Source organism: Pleurodeles waltl, chromosome 2_2, assembly GCF_031143425.1.
Source record: "Pleurodeles waltl isolate 20211129_DDA chromosome 2_2, aPleWal1.hap1.20221129, whole genome shotgun sequence".
Classification (NCBI taxonomy): Eukaryota; Metazoa; Chordata; class Amphibia; order Caudata; family Salamandridae; genus Pleurodeles; species Pleurodeles waltl.
In genome coordinates, this window is record NC_090439.1 from 208,560,779 (window position 1) to 208,581,530 (window position 20,752).

Genomic DNA, 20,752 nt, shown 5'->3' on the forward strand with positions numbered 1-20,752 from the left:
AAACTTAAGCCACAAACTACTTTAGAATTAACAAAGCAGTATTAAGAACAACTGCACAGTGTAACAAATTTCCCTGGTACACCAGTAAAACCCACAGCACCATCATGTGTCAGAAGCTCTTGGGCCGACCTGCAAAGAATTCAACCCCACTGTGTTTTTTTTCTGGCTTTACGCATTATCAAAAATTCAGACAAAAGAATGCAGTGTGCAATGGAAAAAGTTTTCTCCCTGAAAATTACAACTCTGCCCTGCTCAACTGGCAGGCCCACAGCACTGCCAGGGGCTGAAGAAAACTGAGCACAAGTGGTGGGAAGCTGACAGCAGGACAGCAACCTCTGCCACTCTGATGCACTTCCTTCAACCATGAGGCCCACAATGAGCCTTCTGTCAGGCGCTTGTGCAAGCACAACGGGAGCATCAGCTGAGGCTCCTGGGGTGATGCCGCGCAGAGTCTTACCAGCCATTGACAAACAAACGCTTCCCTGTACACCAGGAGCCCGCCGGGCCTGGCACCACTAGTCGGAAGTGAGTTGAGGGAGGAGGGTGTAGGCTCTGATTGGCTTGAGCAGGCACGAGCCTGGGAGCCCCACTGTGATTGGTTGCAATGGCGGCAGCTGTAATAGCTGCCCTGAGACACAAAGAATTCAGTAAGCCCGGCGCCTTTAAAACTTATATTGAAATAAAAGGGATTCTAGAGTGCTCAAAACTTGGAGCTCCGTTTTTTCTCACTTGTGATACACTGTGGATGCATGAGGACTCGGAGAAACAAGGGGAAGTGGGAGGGACATGCAGCACATGGGGGGAGGCTAAGCTTCACTGAACACAAGCAGGAAGCGAAGGGGAAAAAAAAGCCCCCTAAAGACCAGATCAACAGGACAAAGTGTAATTAAACAATAGTTGGGAGGGATCAACAGGCATGACCAACCACTAGCAAGGTTGGATTTTTAAATGACACTGAAACAAGCAAATGAAATGGCTTTAAGCCCACAATAAGTATACTAAAGTATATAAGAGGCCCTACGCTTACACTCGACCTAAGAAAGAAGAAATCCAATAAGCAGAAAAAGAAGGGAAATACATTTCTGGTTGACTGTACAATGTAGTCTGAAACAAGGTCACACTTGAAATCTAGACCTAGAAAGGGGCCTACAGATTGACTACCAATGCTCTTTTGATACAGGTGCAAACTTCAAACAAGGAGACCAGGCAAAACTCTGAAAACACCTTCTTGTAAGTCCTACTTCACTCATTTCACAGGCATGGGAAAAGAAACTTGAAAATATAAGCCAATAAGTGCAATATACCTACACATACCCATGCACATACAGGCAAATACCTACTGACATTCAGGCCCAGTTTTTAAAAGGCAAATGGGTATACATGCACACAGAAGTCCTGGCATGCAGTTGCAGAACTACAAAGACATGCTATGATCGTTAGTTGCATAACACATATATGAGAGGTGTTATTCGAGAAACTGATACAGCTGTGCATTAAGGTTGAGACCATCCCAGTTTACAAAATGTACATAAGTGGAGTCTACCTGGAGTAAACCCAGAAGGAACAAAGACTTAACCTCAGGTAGCAACACTGCTGTCAAGCATGCAGAGTACAGGTAGTCCTTTTGGAGGGGAGGGTGAAATAGAATATCTAACTAGCTTCATAACACCAGACTTCTCAATGAGGAGTGCTGTATGCACTTATATCATAAAGGAGATCATCACAAACAGTCCTGTAGTCGATATGGCAACATACACAAGGCAGGGATACAGCTATTTGGCAATGTTTAGAGATTATGGCAGACAACGCTAAGGGTCTTTTAGATGTTAGTGGTTTTGTCAGCTCCACAGGTGGCCTCTGGCTTTCTGTCAGCTAGGAGCATGGAAAGGGTACTGAGGGAATTGGGGAGGGAAGGGCACATTGCAAGGCCTGCTGATGTCTGTGCTGTCCTAGACTGATGAAAAGTGTACTGGGAGGAGATTGTGAGGCCCAGTGATGACTGTGCTAACTTGGAGTGCTGGTTCTATGAATTTCAGTACATCGTCTTTCATCTTAGCTACTTTATAGTGGTTGATTCAGCCTACTTGCAGAGGATAGCTCCACGAAGCTGGTCATTTAAGGAAGAGGAATGCTGAGAGAATCAGGTTGTATAAAAGCCGTTCCTAATTTATGTGCATTCAAAGTGAAAGAGGAGGTCAAATTGTCCGAGGTTCCTTTCATTGGCTTTCATACTGGGTAAAGGTGTTTTCTTTTCTGTAATATATCTGAAAATACTTCAGATATTCAATTTAGCTGATAAAGAATGGCATGGTTTCATGTCCAACAAATGAATAAACAGTTATAGTGTTACCAGCACTGACAAAAATGGTTTCTGGGTATCCCGCCAGGTTACTGACTAGTGTGGACAATCCATATAAGTAAGTGTGTCCCATGAAAAAGGTGGGAATGGCAAAGATGCGCATTTCCACATTTTTTGTTTCCACTTAATGGAAAATGCTTTTTCCACACAAAGATAAAGTCTTTACATGCACCCACTGAATATGGCATTTACACACCAAGTTGCACACCTCCCCAGCAGTGTTTACCACTGCAGTTTAGAGCAACAATAGGTTGTGTAAAGTTTTTTAAAATGTTTGTAAAATGCCATAATATTAGAACCTGCTGTGTATTTGTCACAACACCAATGCCCATGCCCATCTCCTTTCTTAGAGACAATGATGTTCCGACACCAAAAAAGGGTCATTACAATAAATGGAAAAAGGCTAAATTTCCACTATCTTGAATGGGATTCAGGTACAGATAATCTTAAAAGCCCTAAATCCGTTAACCAGGATTTGGGAATGTCAACCCTAATTTAAACTTTCTGCTATCCTTAGAGTTATTTACAATAGCGACAAATTTTGCATATTGGTCTGCTGAAACACACTTTAGGCCCATCCATATCTATTATAGTGTCCATAATCCATCTTTGTACTACACCATAGCATATGCATAAAGTTTAATAAAGAAAACCCTAAAATATATCTTCCATCCCCTACCTCACAAGTAATGGCTTATTATTGCTCAAAACAAGATTTCAGCGACAGGCAAGCTAGCAAACCAATGTGTCACTACCAGACAATGCATGTGCTCTCAACAGAATACACTATTCCAATAAGTTTTTTTTTTTTATTAAAAAGCTGGCACAGGAAAAGACTATAATGCAGACTTACATCAATAGCATCCCTCTCAAATATCCGTAGCTGCAAGAAAAGCTCCAATTTGATTTTGCGTTCCTGAAAAAGCTCTTCCATTTGAGACTGGGCTTCATCCAGCTGCTGAAGAACAGTTTCTATGTGACTGATGGAGCTGTTGTGTGGGGTCTTGTTACTGGAAATAGCAGAATCCCTAAACAGGGAGGATTTAAAGAGAGGAACCCAAAAAGAAGACAAAGGAGACAATAGAAAATGGTAGGTTACAAATGGTAAATTGTTAAATTTATGTCAAAATAATCTAGGACAAAGATGTCAACAAAATGACAAGTAGACAATATAAATAATATACATTTTCAAAATAATTTATTTTAGGATGATAACATATTCTTTATTAGGCCTGGGTCACACCTTAGGGTACAACAATTTAAATTACCACTGTGTACCATGTCCGTTCACAACAGTACACAACAAAAGCCATGGGGTATTCTCTCCTGACACAGGAAGGAAATGCTCACCCACCCTACTCAGCCACTTACAGTAGAAGTCTAAACACGGAGGACGAATGGACCAAGCAGAAAAATATCACCGTTTGACTTGAGCTACTGCTGGGTGCAGTACAGGAACATCTTAAGGATGTCAGGTGCCCTGGGCCAAATTATTTTTGGGGCCCCTGTTTGGGACAGCTTTTAATTAATTATCCAATCTCATCTCTTTCTTGCCCTCGTTGTCCAGGTCACTTACAGTGACCAAGAACACTCATCTAAATTCTAATTGTGTTCACATGTAATATTCAGGGATAGTGATATGTATTTTCAATATTGTAACAGCAGCAAATCACTAGTACTACTGTGAATAATGAATGAAAACCTTCGATTTCTCATGTGAGGCCCTGTTTGACCTAAAAGAAACATTTTTATGGATGTTGCATGAAACAAACACACCATTTCTCTACAAAAGGTCGGTATGAAATGCACCTCACGCACGTTAAAATCAATTGAAGGAAAACAGTATTTAAAACAATCTGTTTAAGAAATAGTCAAGGTCAATAGGGCAAGACACTGCAAAACAGTGCTGTCTCTATCAATTAGCTCCCTGAAAGGATGGGCCCTGGGACATCCCACTTTGTCCATGCCTTAATACTTCTCGGGAGCGGTACACAATTACACCTTATGCTGTCTAACGAAAATAGTACAGTATACACCACCACCTCAGTCCAATAATGCCACTGATATTCTCAGCTGGCTGATCTTTTTTGTGGAAAGGGAAGAAATCTGAAGGAAGCCAGGTCCCCCAGGTGGTGAGACTGATGGGAAGCCATACCTCAAGTGGGGAAGGGAACTAGCAAAGTTTTGTGTGTGGAAGAAGCCAAGACGGAACTGAGTGGAACAAGAAGGTTGTGTGTGCGTTGCGGAAATAGCAGTGTTCCAGAAATGAGTTCAGAACATTTCAGAAGCATCTTGAAATTAGGATCAGAATCCATCAAGAAGAGAAAGTGACCGGCTGGTAACTAAATGTACTTTCTTCAGCAAAGGGAATGCCCTATGTTCAAAAGCTTTAGAGCAGATGACAAAGTAGGTCCTAGGCTTTAAACACATTCAAGCAGTCCAAATTCAAACAATGATAGCAGAAAGCATAACTGTATACTATGAGCTTTGCAGCTACCTAACAAGGGAAAAATGTGAAAAAGTGCTGTAATATTGCATTGGCCTTTCTTCCAGACGAATGGGCTCTCACAGTACTCAAAAGAGGCTATTTTGATTTTCATTAGCACAACTTACACATTTAAACAAATCCATGAATATTGCTTATTTCCTGCATTACACAAGTTAAGATTTAAGACCAGTTTTTTTGTCTCTTAGTAATATGGGAGGGCTATTTTCACATCCAATATATTCAGGACCATCTCTGCCTGTATGAGAAGGTTTTCCATTGGTTCATATGGAACTCAGAAACCACAACTGTTAACAAGCATTTACAATACCATAGGTGTCGCATTTGTGAGAGTTAGAGCTATTGGTGTTGTATATGACAATGTCATTTACCTATGTGTTTTGGTTTGCAGTGTAATGGATGTATGAATAGAGACACAGCTGCAGCACTTCCTAGAAGACTTAAAATGAAGGAGTTACCAATGGGAAAAGAGAAGCGGCACTGTCTAGGGAACTAAAAATGAGGAATTACCACAGAGAGAGAAGCAGCTTGCAGCATTATCTAGAGGAATTAGAATGAGTAATTACAAATGAGACCAGAGAAGCACTTCCTAGAGGACTAAGAATGAGGAATTACCACTGGGACCAGAGAAGCAGCTGCAGCACTGTCCATAGGACTTACAATGAGTAATTACCATTGGGACCAGAGAAGCAGCTGCAGCAGTGTCTTCAGGACTAAGAATGAGGAATTACCAGTGGGACCAGAGAAGCAGCTAGGCAGCACTGCCTAGAGGATTAAGGATGAGGAATTACCACTTGGGTCAGAGATGCAGCTGCAGCAATATCTACAGGACTAAGAATGAGGATTCACCAGTGGGACCAGAGAAGCAGCTAGGCAGCACTGCCTAGAGGACTAAGGATGAGGAATTACCACTTGGACCAGAGATGCAGCAATATCTACAGGACTAAGAATGAGGATTTACCACTGGGACCAGAGAAGCAGCTAGCAGCACTATCTAGAGGGCGTATAATGAGGAATTACAACTGGGACCAGAAAAGCAGTTAGCAGCACTATCTAGAGAACTTAAAATGAGGAATTATCACTGGGACCAGAGAAGCAGCTGCAGCTCTGTTTCGAGGACTTTAGAATGAGGAAGACTGAAAAACATGCACACAGAGTCAATTATTTCTTAAGCAGCAGTGGAGGGAAAAGTGTTTTGGAAAAAACCAATTTAGTATACCCAAGCAGAGGTACAAGAACAAATTAAACCTGAAACCTTTGCTGCCTTTCTCAACACGGTATTTTTACTGGTGTGGTGAGAACACATTGCTATGGACAACCAAAAGAAAACTAAAGCTGCAATGCCCAGACAGGAGTGAGGAGGGGCCATTATACGCAGTAACAGAAGGAAGCGTGAACACAGTGTGATGGCCAACAAAAATGAAATCGCCTGGGGGGAACTAAGCACACAAAGGAGGGACAATTAGAAAAAATGCACCAATAGAAAGGAAGCATCTAAGACAAGCACATCAAAGAACAAATGGCAATAATGGGCGTGGTTAAAGCCCATAGACTGAATACAGCATGTCACGCAGACAGCGCAAGCGCACTGCCTAGGCTCGATCTAAAAAGGAAGAATTCATTCCAAATATCAGTATTGTTGTAAAACATTCATGAGTCAATGGAAACAATCCTGCATACCACAGTTCATGCACTCTATTACTGACAATCTATTCCCCATCAAAGCCCACTTTTTGCACCTGGATGGTGAAGTAAGAATTTCTGCTTCTTTTTTGCAGCTAATGGGTTTATCAATCTTTCTATACAAGAATCAAAGAGATGTTCTTTTTTTTAATTTCAAAAGTTTTTTATAGATTTTCAAAAGGGGCAGTGGTACAATAAAGTTAGCAATAAAGTAAAATTGAAACATATGGATTTGTGAAGCCACAAATTAAGAAATATATTTAACAGACATACTTTATAAAAAGTTGGCAATCAAAGAATTGTAAAACTTCTGAATACAAATTTCATTTGGTTCCTCTCTCACAAGTATCTTTTATGGATTTGGTTGTTCATTAATGTTAAGAGGAATTTGCTGGAGTTTTTGTGCAACCCTTAACAAATCTCTCATTAAAAGCGGCTCATTGGTCAATACAAGCAACCAGGTTCCACCCTAATTTTCTGAACAATATCATAGTGGCTATGTCTCTCTGGATCAAGATGGATTTATCCTGCAGAACCAGGAGCAAAATCTAATCTGATAGCTCTCAACTCAGGATGTTTATATAATAGATTGACTCCAAAAGCAGTCAAATTCATTGGCTGGAGAAACTATTAGGGTGTGCTCCCCAATCCCTGAGGGAAGGTGCACGTTACTCCATTCTGGTGAAATGGAGGCTCTAGAGGACCACTCTGTTTCAAAGTTCACACTTTGTGCACCAGATAAAAGGGTATCGGCTATGGTTAGATGTCCATACGATGATCTCAGTCCCACCAAGAGCTGTGCAAACTGGAACGCTCTTTTGTAGTGGTCTCATATGTAGACATGCATCAGAGAACAAGAAAGTGCATGATGACATTCAAGCCCAGATGAGACCACTTTCCTTACTGCCTGCCTCTCTTCAAGAGATAGATTGCTGCCCTTATCCTGAATATTTGCCATATCGCTGTAGTATAGAACTCAGAATCACATCCAAAAACCGAACCAGTTTTTAAGGCACAGACACTGATACCTCCCAGTTTACAAAAACATCAAGTTCCACAGGTGCCTTCAGAAGGCAGTATACCTGAAAAGTTTGACAACAAAGTACAGACTTTATTCCATAATGGGACAAAATGCATTAGAAATCGGAGAAACCGGCTGGGACTTTCATGCTGTGTAATGTAGAAACAAGCATCTTGAAGGTCCAAAATAACAGAGATCCCCCTCCCGCGGTTAAGGAACAGGCTGATGTGTGTATGACCATCATTATGATACCTGCACTCACAATATTGTTTGAGGGTTCTTTTATCTAGGACAGACCTCATCCTGTCCAAGTCACTTCTCTAACAGCAGAGTATCAAGAGTGACCTCCATGTTCCTGGTCTTACAAGACAATGTCCTTTGTTTAACCTTTTAAGTTTGTACTTCTTGCCACATGACTTTAGATGCTGAAGGCAGGAAATGCCCCAGATGCAACCTCCAGCAGCAAGGCATCACAAATGCTTTTCCCATTACCTAAAAAAACCCTTGAATTCGGACCTCCACCAGTGGGTCCCTGGGAAGGGCTACAGCAGGAGATAATTACTTCTGGTCAGTTATATCAGCTGAGATAATGTGACATGAGCGCTACCTCTCCCCCGCCTTGCTCTCTTGTGGAAGACCATTTTCTGTACAAGGCCTACTTAGGGAACTCTTTAAATTTCATTTCACATGCTTTATATTGCCTTATACCTTTGCGAATCAAAATAGCATTTAAATTAATTGTCAGGACTCACTACCAGCCACACAACCCCTTTTGTTGGGATTCAGTATTTGTCCTCATCCCTAGTTTGCAGGCTCTGTTCCAATCACTTTTACCGCCTTTCTTGCAGTGACGCTACAAACTAAGCATGATGAAGAAGTAACTGACCCGTAGTTACCTATCTTCCAAATCCAGGAGTCCGATTCCCTCAGAGTTGAGCTCCAAGATCTTATGAAGACTCAAGGAATCTCCAAGGCACTTAGGGGGTTATTCTAACTTTGGAGGAGGTGTTAATCCGTCCCAAAAGTGACGGAAAAGTGACGGATTTACCACCAGCCGTATTACGAGTCCATTATATCCTATGGAACTCGTAATACGGCTGGTGGTATATCTGTCACTTTACCGCCACTTTTGGGACGGATTAACACTCCTCCAAAGTTAGAATAACCCCCTTAATCATGCTCGAGACTTTTAGTCAAAAGACTTCTTGCTAATATTTTGAAGGTGATTACAGTTTATTGCTCTCTTACAAGTGATGATACTCCATACCACTGCACTTCTTGGTTAAAAGTATCAAAACACTCAGTACCAGTAATAAGCTGAATATAGCTGTATGAGGCAGGAAGCAAAGGTAGACCCAGATGGTCATAACTAGAGAGGTTCAGGGCCAGGAGGGGAACAGTCAAGCATATGTAGAGATATAATTTTAACAATTATCTTGCTGTCCTAAACCTGAAAACAGAAGAGTTTGTTTTGGACTAATCAAGGGTTTTTTAAGAAGATTACACAGTCGACCCTATTCCCCTCACTTGCCTCACTGATTCATCTGTTCTTCATTAACCATCAAGGCTCTAGATGTGAGAATAGGGCACTGGGAATCCACGTTGCTCCTGCATAAGGAGTAATAGCAAACTCTCAGGTTATGACCTTTGAATTCATGTAGAGGTCAAAAAGTTGTTGACTAAAATACAATTAGAATGAAGTGGTCATACCTGCCCATGACTCCTCTTGTGTTTAGAGTCATTTGTTTTATTTGCATATACATGTGACTTTCTGACATTTGTTGCACTGATCATCCTTATCCTGAGTACTCTGTTGTTAATGGATGAACACTTTAATCAAACTTACTGTAGCAAATGTATTAATTATATAATTGCTAGCCAGGCTTGCTTTTGTTTGTGATAATAAGAACATTCATGGATGAATCAGATGTCTGCTCTCGTTTCTGTTTCTCCAAAATGTGTACACAGTGAACTACTGCTTTCTAGCTCTATTCCATTTAACACTAGTAAGGATTACCTGCTGCTATTTGCAAACGATTTTAATATTAAACTGGCCTGTATCAACAGTCATTTAGGCCTTACAGATAATATGAGTGGGTCCAGGGCCATTGGGTACTGGCCGTATACAATTTGTGCAATCCTTATGAAATTATTATGTATTGTCTCTTGTGAGACAAATGTAACTTAATTTAAACATTGTAGTTCGTTAGCCACCTTACGGGTAATTATTGGCCTCTTACACACATCACCAATGTGGCATGAAACGTATGTCCAAGGATCAGGGAGGAAGCTGAAACAGGACATGGTCAACCCAGACACTCTATTGTGTAAACTATTAACTCAGTGCTTCAATGACATTCTGTTATCTCTTCAGGATTCTCCCGCTTGCGGGTATACCTTGGATGTGTTTGGGAACGTTTCCTTCATTGAGATACTGAGCTCACAAGGGCCTAAGCCTCCTTCACATAATAAGGGACATAAATAGCTGGACCAATCTTGTTCACAGGCATATGCTAACTATGGGCTGCCCTCAAAAGTGTCCCTTGAGACAAAGATGTGGTGAATAGGTACAGATAATTTATAAAATAAAAGACGCTGGTTATAAGGAAAAAATGTAGTTATGAAAAAGCTTGCGACAACCTATGTACTGCCTGTAATGAAAAATTTCCAACCAAACAAAGGAACATTTCAATTCTCTTAAGGGCTTAGAGGCGAGGATTATGCATTGCTTTCTTCAATGTGTTTCTCTATCAGCTTAGACAAAGAACAAACAACAACTACATTTTGAATAAAGCAGAGGGGAAACCAGCACGAGCAGATCAGCCAATCAATATCCATGTTCTGTATAAAACAGTAATGATCTGGAGTGCTCCATCTCTTTCTTCACACCACAGCAGCTGTGAACTCAGTTCTCTTCATGCATCTGTCTATGGTCATTAGCTGTTGAACAAAGAAAATGTTTGCAATAAAATGCTATCTAAACCTTGTGTATGGTCATCATAGAAACATACCAATAAACAATTACTAAAAATGAATACTTACTCCTTAAGAAAGTAGTGTTTTCATAACGCCACCCAGTATTGCAAGGAGGGAGACACAAACTGAGGTTTGTGAGTGGGATAATCATCGCTTTCGAGTTCTTAATAGAATTAAAACTTTCCATTACATTGACTAGGATTTTTTTAATTCTATGTCAGAACCACAGGCGAGGATTATGCAAGTTTAAGGCTCAATTAGCACAAAGGAGGCAATATCCACAATGGGTTTAAAGTAAACATCCCACAGAGCTGAGTGTCTTGGTTCTGAGAGAAACTTGCATATCATAGAATACTCCCCCACAGGTTGGCCATCCACAGGAAGGTGTCCTGCATAAATAACAATATTGATCTATCTATAAGCCATGCTCTGGCTAGCCAGTTCTGACAGGGAACTCAGAATATGGACGATGCCTGACTCCATAAGATCCACATGTCGTTGATGACACCAAGCCAACCACTGAACCCCACTACGATCTGTACCTCTTTGTAGTACTTTTAGCAAATGCTTTGAAGATGAGTTTCTGAGCCTCATCTGAGAGGCCTGGGATCTTCCATTATTGCCTGTAATAATCCAGGCTATCAGCAGGAGACCAATGTCCTGCACCATCTGGTGGGGGAGACATTTCTGGATTCCTCAGATATTGGGGGGGAGACAGGTTGGAGAATACCAGTTGTAGGAGGCTGGCCTGGCTTATAGTGGGTACCTTGTGGTACTTACACCTTGTGCCAGGTCCAGTTATCCCTTATTAGTAGATCAGTAGTGTGCTAGCAGCTTATGCTGATAGAGGTAGCTATAGCAGAGCAGCTTAGGCTGAACTAGGAGACATGCAAAGCTCCTACTAAACCACTTATATCATATAGCACTATATCATAAGAAACACAATACTCAGAGTTACTAAAAATAAAGGTACTTTATTTTAGTGACAATATGCCAAAAATATCCCAGAGGATATACTCCCTTAGGGGGTAAGTAAAATACACAAAATATACACACAAACCAAAAATCAGGTAAGTTAAACACTTACAAAAGTAGTGCAAACACTGTAGAACACAATAGAATGCAATAGGGAACAATAGGCCTAGGGGGCAACATAAACCATATACTTCAAAAGTGGAATGCGAACCACTAATGGACCCCAGGCCTAGTGCAGTGTGTAGAGGGTAGCTGGGAGTGTAAGAAAACACTAAGGGTGTCCAAGATACCCCACCCCAAGACCATGAAAAATAGGAGTAAAGCTACCCTACTAACCCAGAAAGACAGTAAAGTCGAGATAGGGGATTCTGCAAAGACAACAACTGACTGCAAAGCACTGATGACGGATTCCTGGACCTGAGGACCTGCAAAGGAAGAAGACCAAGTCCAAAAGTCACGTAAGTGTCCGGGTGGGTGGGGGATGGGGGGGGGGCTTGGAGCCCACTAAACCCCGGATGAAGGTGCAAAAGGGCTGCCTCCGGGTGGAAGAAGCCGAAGATTCTGCAACAACAGAAGGTGCCAGGAACTTCTCCTTTGGTCAGAAGATGTCCCACGGCGTGCTGGAGGATGCTGAGCTGTTTCTACGCAGAAAGACCACAAACAAGCCTTGCTAGCTGCAAGAGTCGCGGTTGAAGATTATGGGTGCTGCCAGGGCCTAGGAAGGACCAGGAGGTCGCCCCTTGGAGGAAGAGGACAGAGTGGGCGCTCAGCAACACAGAGAGCCCACGCAGAAGCAGGCAGCACCCGCAGAAGCACCTGAACAGGCGTTCAGGAAATCTGAGCACGGTGGTCGTCTCAGCACAACAAAAGAGGGTCCCACGAAGTCGGAGGTCAACTCAGCGAGTTGGGTAATGCAGGACGTAGTGCTGGGGACCTGGGCTGTGCTGTGCACGAAGGACGTCTTGCAAAAGTGCACAGAAGCCCTAACAGCTGTAGATCACGCAGGACACAGGATTACTGCCTGGCGTGGGGAGGCAAGGACTTACCTCCACCATATTTGGACAGAAGGACCACTGGACTGTCGGGGTCACTTGGATCCAACTCCTGTGTTCCAAGGACCACGCTCGTCAAGATGAGAGGGGACCCAGAGGACCGGTGATGCAAAAGTTTGGTGCCTGCGTTGGCAGGGGGAAGATTTCGTCGACCCACGGGAGATTTCTTCTTGGCGTCCAGTACACGGTGAAAGGCAGACAGCCCTCAGAGCATGCACCACCAGGAAACAGGTGAGAAAGCCGGCAGGATTAGGTGCTACAATGTTGCTGGTAGTCTTTTTGCTACTTTGTTGCGGTTTTGCAGGCGTCCTGGAGCAGTCAGCGGTCGATCCTTGGCAGAAGTTGAAGAGAGATGCAGAGGAACTCTGTTGAGCTCTTGCATTTGTTATCTGACGAGAAACCCACAGGAGAGACCCTAAATAGCCCTCAGAGGAGGATTGGCTACCTAACCAGCTAAGAGCCTATCAGGAGGGGTCTCTGACGTCACCTGCTGGCACTGGCCACTGAGAGGTCTCCTTTGTGCCCTCACACCTCTGCATCTAAGATGGCAGAGGACTGGGACACACTGGAGGAGCTCTGGGCACCACCCCTGGGGTGGTGATGGACAGGGGAGTGGTCACTCCCCTTTCCTTTGTCCAGTTTCGTGCCAGAGCAGGGGCTGGAGAATCCCTGAACCGGTGTAGACTGGTTTATGCAAGGAGGGCGCCATCTGTGCCCTTCAAAACATTTCCAGAGGCCAGGAGAGGCTACTCCTCTCAGGCCCTTAACGCCTATTTCCAAAGGGAGAGGGTGTAACACCCTCTCTCAGAGGAAATCCTTTGTTCTGTCTTCTTGAGACTGGGCTGCCCAGGCCCCAGGGTTTCAGAAACCTGTCTGAGGGTTGGCAGCAGCGGTAGCTGCAGAGAAAATCCCTGAGAGCTAGTTTGGCAGTACCCGTGGTCCATGCTGGAGCCCCGGGGATGCATGGGATTGGCACCCCAATACCAAATTTGGCTTGGGGGGTCAATTCCATGATCTTAGAGATGTTACATGGCCATGTTTGGAGTTACCACTGTGAAGCTACACATAGGTATTGACGACCTATATGTAGTTCACACGTGTAATGGTGTCCCCGCACTCACAAAGTCCGGGGAAATTGCCCTGAACAATGTGGGGGCACCTTGGCTAGTCCCAGGGTGCTCTCACACTTAGACACTTTGCACCTAACCTTCACTAAGTGAGTGTTAGACATATAGGTGACTTATAAGTTACTTAAGTGCAGTGTAAAATGGCTGTGAAATAACGTGGACGTTATTTCACTCGGGCTGCAGTGGCAGTCCTGTGTAAGAATTGTCTGAGCTCCCTATGGGTGGCAAAAGAAATGCTGCAGCCCATAGGGGTCTCCTGGAACCCCAATACCCTGGGTACCTAGGTACCATATACTAGGGGATTATAAGGGTGTTCCAGTGTGCCAATCAGGTAAAATTAGTCACTAGCCTGCAGTGACAATTTTAAAAGCAGAGAGCATAAACACTGAGGTTCTGGTTAACAGAGCCTCAGTGATACAGTTAGGCACCACACAGGGAACACATACAGGGCATACATTATGAGCACTGGGGTCCTGGCTAGCAGGATCCCAGTGACACAGGCAAAAACAAACATACATAAGTAAAAAATGGGGGTAACATGCCAGGCAAGATGGTACTTTCCTACACCAGTAAACTGCCAGAAGAACTGGTAACCACGCTTGAGATCGCCAGATCGGAATAAGCAACACCAAATCAGCCTCTTGGCAGCAGCCCTGCACCAAGACTCTCATTATCACTTAGAAGAGGAGAAAGGTGAAGCCCTGCTCCAGTCCTGCAGAATGGCGGCTGTCGCTGCAGCTCCACCTAAGTATCTGGGGAGCTGATGACCTAGTCTGAATGTGAAAAGATCCACCAAAAACAGGCCCCAAATTTGGCACAGGATGTGGAACACTGGAGGATCCACTTGTCATATGCACAAGTCCTTGAGGTGTATTGAGTTCCAATCCGGTACTCGGTTGGTGGAGCCCGGGAGGTAGTCTGGCACCACTGAGATTTGGAGGCCATACAGTACCTCCAGAAATCCTCTGCAGACCCCAGGGAAAACCTTGGTGGGGAAGTCTTTTTTATGGATGCCTGATCCTTGTTTAGAGAGGTAAACATAGACAAAAAAACTTCCCCAGCTCTTTGATAAAGGTATCCTCAAGGAGTCCCCCTTGTTCCCGGACCTGACTCCATGATGATGAGATCACCGAATTTGGGCTCTATCTTGATGAGAAGAGCACAGCGTCTCTCAGTAGAGAGAGCACAATTGGCATTCCGCAAGACAACTATGGCCCTTACCCTCACCCGGAGAGTGAGTGTCAGGAGAGATAAGGGAGCCTGACTGCTTGGCCTCTTCCGCCATATCAAGTATATTGGTCAAGAGGTCCTCTAGGTCAAGAAGATTATCGTGACAAGACCACCAGAAATGGTTGAAGCCCTTCTTGGGATCTTTAATATGTTTAGCCAGGAAGATGGCCACCTTTGTATCAATCTCCGGGATAAAGGCGACTTTGAATCCAAGGTGGTTCTGGGGCATTTGCCTCACAGTCTATTGAGGTCCACCTTCTCCAGGGGTTTGGGGAGACTGTCTGCCACACTGGCTGCTCCTTTGACGGCCGAGACCTAGTCAGAGAATTTAGGGTGGTAAATGTCATCATGGTCCAGCATATCAGCCAATAGTAGTCCAAAGACAAACTTGAGGGGTCTGACAGGCTGCCATAGTCTCAACATGTCTTTGTCCCCAACTGAGGAGAGGAAGTAGGATCATGCTGCGGAATGGACAGTCCGCCATAAAGGGATCCTTGTTATTAGGAGTGGGGGACAAGGCCCTCGATACCCTCTAATTGCAGCTCACTCACTACAAAAGCTTTTTTTAAGATGGTCAAAAGCATCTGCGGGAAGGAGAGTCTCTAGAGCATTTAGGTGTTCTGGGCTGCCCTGAAAGTTCTGTGGATCTAGAAGGTCCTGGAAGGTATTTCCTCCATGGCAGGGGTTCAGGGTGAGCAGTGGCCAACTCAATCTGTCTCTTCTTCACAGGCACCAGGGCTGTACTAATGGCCCTCTGTATAGAGGCATCTACGGTCTCAGAGAGGTGGGTATTCCAAGGAACATACTCCACCTCCACCTCCTCTGCAAAATACTCAATATCCCCTGATACATGTTGGATCTGGTAGACCAGATGGAAAGGCCCAAAGCCAATATTAAGTACAGACAGTAAGTGATCTATGATGCCTGAAAGTGCAGAATAAGGCAGTCGCCGGTCTGGCTACATTTATGAGGCTAAGCCTTGCCAGTGGAGGGCACAGGGTTTTCCCCTGTGAAATGTCAAAATACAGCAGATGGAGCCTGGGTCAACCCCTCATAGCAAATATGGACCCCGCAGGGCATTGTGTGTCAATACGTCCCCCTGTAGGGGCGTAAAGCTTCAGGCTCTAGGATTCGGGGACAACTGCAAAGAGCTGTGCTCGGGGCCTCAGTCGAGACGCAACCACTGTGTCTGTCCCTGATGCGGGACAGCAGGCTAATAAACGAGCTCCTCGACAACAGAAAGAGAACTGGAGGGGTATAAAAGAGAGGCCCTCTAGCAGCTGGAGGACCACAGTGGCCATCAAAGTCCAAATCCGGCTCCAAGTGAACCTGGGACCCGATCCGGCTTCCTCCTGCTAGAGGGAAAAAGTTGGGGTTAACCAGAGGCAACAGTAGAATGTAAACATTAAATGTCAGAATCAGTTAGAAAAAAAAAGTTAATAAATTGTAAAATAGTTCTAAGGAGAGAAAAAGAAGGCACTTATCTGCTACTGGAGCAGCGAAAAAAGGAGGAACATTCCAGATCATTACCTCTTCTTTGGAAACATGAAAGCTGATTGGCTGATCTGTTCTTTCTCATTTCTACCCTGCGTATGGGAAAAGTAGTTGTTTCTTATTTTCTAAGCTGCTTGAGAAATAAAATAAAGACAGTAGTGCGTAATGCTCACCTCCAGTCATGATATAGAATCCCAACAACCTGATCCTTATGGAAAGTGGTTCATTGTTCCCATTCCAACAGTGATTTGCCAGTCCAGTCTAAGTGTTATATTTCAGAGGAAAGTGGGTCTCTTATTTTTGTACCATTGATGACTATCTCTTCTCTCTCTAAGGGAGTGTAAGTTGTATATGTATCCAAAAGATTTAATTCAATCAGTTACAAGTGTGTATTCAAATAAGATGTATTTACATATTTACAATTTTCATGCAACTAAAAACGGCTACAGGCTCCCAGGGAGGTGGGAGGGCCCATGTGAATCTGCAGCGTCTCATGCCACGAACAGATGTACACTGGGTAAATGACATTTTCCGTTCGGTGGCATGTGTAGCTGCAGATACACATGCTGTGCATAGACTAACAAGCAGTAATCTCCCCAAAAGCGGTGGTTAGCCTGTAGGAGTTGAAGTTGTCTGAAATAATGTTCTTAATACAGCCTGTCCTACTGTGGCTTGTTGTGTTGCTAACACGTCTACACAGTAATGCTTAGTAAATGTATGAGGCATAGACCAGGTGGCTGCCTTACAAATTTCTGTCATTGGTATATTTCCAAGAAAATCCATTGTGGCGCCCTTTTTTCTAGTGGAATGTGGTCTTGGTGTAATGGGTAATTCTCTTTTTGCTTTAAGGGAACAGGTTTGAATGCATTTAACTATCCATCTGGCAATGCCTTGTTTGGATATAGGTTTGCCTGCATGAGGATTTTGGAAAGCTACAAACAATTGTTTTGTTTTACAAAACTGTTTCGTTCTGTCAATGTAATACATTAGTGCTCTCTGTATGTCTAATGTATGTAAGGCCCTTTCAGCTACTGAGTCTGGTTGTGGAAAGAAGACTGGGAGTTCCACAGTTTGGTTTAGATGGAATGGTGATATGACCTTTGGTAAGAATTTTGGAATTGTACGGCGAACCGCTTTATGTTTATGTATTTGTACAAAGGGTTCCTGAATAGTAAATGCTTGTATTTGACTCACTCTTCTAAGTGATGTGATAGCTATTAGAAAGGCTACTTTCCAAGTCAGATATTGGATTTGACAAGAATGCATGGGTTCGAATGGTGGGTCCATGAGTCGTGTTAATACAATATTAAAGTTCCACAACAGTACTGGTGGCGTCCTTGGGGGTATGATTCTTTTTAGTCCTTCCATAAATGCTTTAATGACTGGGATTCTAAAAAGTGATGTTGTATGTGTAATCTGCAGATAGGCAGATATTGCAGTGAGATGGATTTTAATGGAAGAGAATGTTAGATTAGACTTTTGTAAGTGTAATAAATAGCTTACAATGTCCTCTGTGGAGGCATGTAGTGGTTGAATTTGATTAGTGTGGCATTAGCAAACAAATCTTTTCCATTTGTTTGCGTAACAATGTGTTGTTGTAGGTTTTCTCGCTTGTTTAATGACCTCCATACACTCTTGTGGAAGATTTATATGTCTGAATTCTAAGACTTCAGGAGCCAGATTGCTAGATTGAGCGATGCTGGATTCGGGTGTCTGATCTGTTGTTTGTGTTGTGTTATCAGATCTGGTCTGTTTGGTAGTTTGATGTAGAGTACTACTGATAAGTCCAACAGTGTTGTGTACCACGGTTGGCGAGCCCAGGTTGGTGCTATGAGTATTAGTTTGAGTTTGTTTTGACTCAGTTTGTTGACTAGATAAGGAATGAGTAGGAGATGGGGAAAAGCGTAAGCAAATATCCCTGACCAGCTGAACCATAGAGCATTGCCCTTGGGCGGAGGGTCTGGGTACATGGACGCAAAGTTTTGGCATTTTGCGTTTTCTTTTGTTGCGAATAGGTCTATGTTAGGTGTTCCCCAGCGGTGGAAGTGATCCTGTAGCATCTGGGGATGTATTTCCCATTCGTGAGTTTGCTGGTGATCTCGACTGAGATTGTCGGCTAACTGATTCTGAATGCCTGGTATGTATTGTGCTATTAGGCAAATGTGGTTGTGATTTGCCCAATGCCAAATCCTTTGTGCTAAGAGACACAGTTGTGACGAGTGTGTCCCTCCTTGTTTGTTGAGATAGTACATTGTTGTCATGTTGTCTGTCTTGACAAGAATGTGTTTGTGGGCTATTAGTGGTAGAAACGCTTTTAATGCTAGAAATACAGCTAGCAGTTCCAAGTGATTTATGTGAAGTAGTTTTTGTTAATTGTCCCTATGACCCTGTATGCTGTGATTGTTGAGGTGTGCTCCCCACCCAACCATGGAAGCATCTGTTGTGATAATAGCTTGAGGCACTGGGTCTTGGAATGGCCGCCCTTTGTTTAAATTTATAGGGTTCCACCATTGAAGCGAAGAGTGTGTTTGGCGGTCTATCAACACTAGATCTTGAAGTTGACCCTGTGCTTGTGTTCATTGTTTTGCTAGGCACTGTTGTAAAGGCCGCATGTGTAATCTTGCGTTTGGGACAATGGCTATGCATGAGGACATCATGCCTACTAGTTTCATTACAAACTTTACAGTGTAGTGTTGGTTTGGGTGTATGCTTGATCTTACATTTTGGAACGATTGGACTCTTTGTGGACTTGGAGTGGCAATTGCCTTTTGTGTGTTGAGTGTTGCTCCCAAGTATTGTTGTATTTGGGATGGTTGCAGATGTGATTTTTTGTCATTTTTAGAGAACCCTAGTTTGTGTAGAGTTTCTATGACGTATTGCGTGTGAAATTGACATTGTTGTTGAGTGTTGGCTTTTATTAGCCAGTCGTCCAAATATGGGAATACGTGCATGTGCGGTCTCCTTATGTGAGGGGCTACTAATGCTAGGCATTTCATGAATACTCTGGGGGCTGTTGTTATTCCGAACTGTAGCACTTTGAATTGATAGTGTTTGCCTTGCATGACAAACCTTAGGTATTTTCTGTGAGAAGGATGGATGGGTATGTGGAAATGCGCATCCTTGAGGTCCAATGTTGTCATGTATTCCTCCTTTTTTAGTAAGGGGCTCTATTGCTTGTTTTTGTAACAGTGCTTGGACCTCTATATGTAATAGGTCTAAGTGTTGTTGAGACAGTCTGTGCATTTTTGGTGGCACATCTGGAGGGAATGCTGTGAATTCTATGCAATAACCATGTTGGATAATTGATAGGACCCATGTGTCTGTTGTAATGTGTGTCCAGTTTTGGTAGTATGTGGATAGCCTCCCCCCACTGGTGTCAAGTGTTGGGACATTGAAGTCACTGTTTGCTAGGGCTTGGTTTGGCTGGTTGGAATTTTCCCCTTCCTTTTGGGAATTGCCCTCTATATGAACCACAACCTCCCCACCCCCCTAGTATTGTGATTAATAGGTGGGTCTGGTTTGTGAGGTGGAAGGTTCAGGTGTTTGTTGCCGAAACCCCCCTCTAAATTGTGGTTTCCTAAAAGTGCCTCTAACTTGTGGGGAATAGAGCGCGCCCATGGCTTTGGCCGTGTCAGTGTCTTTTTTCATTTTTTCCAATGGCAGTATCGACTTCCGGCCCAAACAACTGTTGTTGATTAAACAGCATTTTTAACACCGCTTGTTGAATCTCTGGGTTGAATCCAGAACTCTGCAGCCATGCATGCCTGCGAATGGTTACAGCTGTGTTGACAGTCCGTGCTGCCGTATCTGCAGAGTCTAGTGTGGACTTTATCTGGTTGTTAGATATGGCCTGTCCCTCTTCAACTACTTGCTGGGCACGTTTTTGGTGTTCCTTGGGCAAGTGCTGTATGATGTCTTGCATCTCGTCCCAGTGTGCCCTGTCGTAGCGTGCAAGTAGGGCTTGTGAATTCGCAATTCGCCATTGATTGGCTGCTTGTGATGCCACTCGCTTGCCTGCAGCGTTGAATTTCTGACTTTCTTTGTCAGGTGGTGGAGCATCTCCTGACGATTGAGAGTTTGCGCTTTTCCTTGCTGCCCCTACAACCACTGAGTCCGGTGTGAGCTGCTGTGTTATGAACACTGGATCTGTTGGGGGTGGTTTGTACTTCTTTTCAACTCTAGGCGTGATAGCTCTTCCCTTTACAGGCTCCAGGAAGACCTGTTGCGCGTGCTTGAGCATGCCCGGGAGCATTGGCAGGCTTTGATATGATGTGTGGGTGGATGCCAGAGTGTTAACAAGGAAGTCATCCTCCACTGGCTCTGTGTGCA

At 43.7% G+C, this 20,752-nt stretch overlaps 1 protein-coding gene across 7 annotated transcripts in view; it reads right to left on the reverse strand.

The window, feature by feature from the left end:
- Window positions 1-20,752, reverse strand: part of TRIO (trio Rho guanine nucleotide exchange factor) — a 3,522,386-nt gene that overhangs the window by 2,704,055 nt on the left and 797,579 nt on the right. For all 7 annotated transcript variants that reach the window (XR_011200906.1, XM_069219639.1, XM_069219640.1 and 4 more), the window contains exon 13: window positions 3,213-3,387. Coding sequence is in view for 6 of the 7 variants with exons in the window: in XM_069219639.1 (XP_069075740.1) it covers window positions 3,213-3,387 (175 nt within the window). In the remaining variant the exon portion in view is untranslated. The remainder of the gene's footprint in view (window positions 1-3,212; window positions 3,388-20,752) is intronic.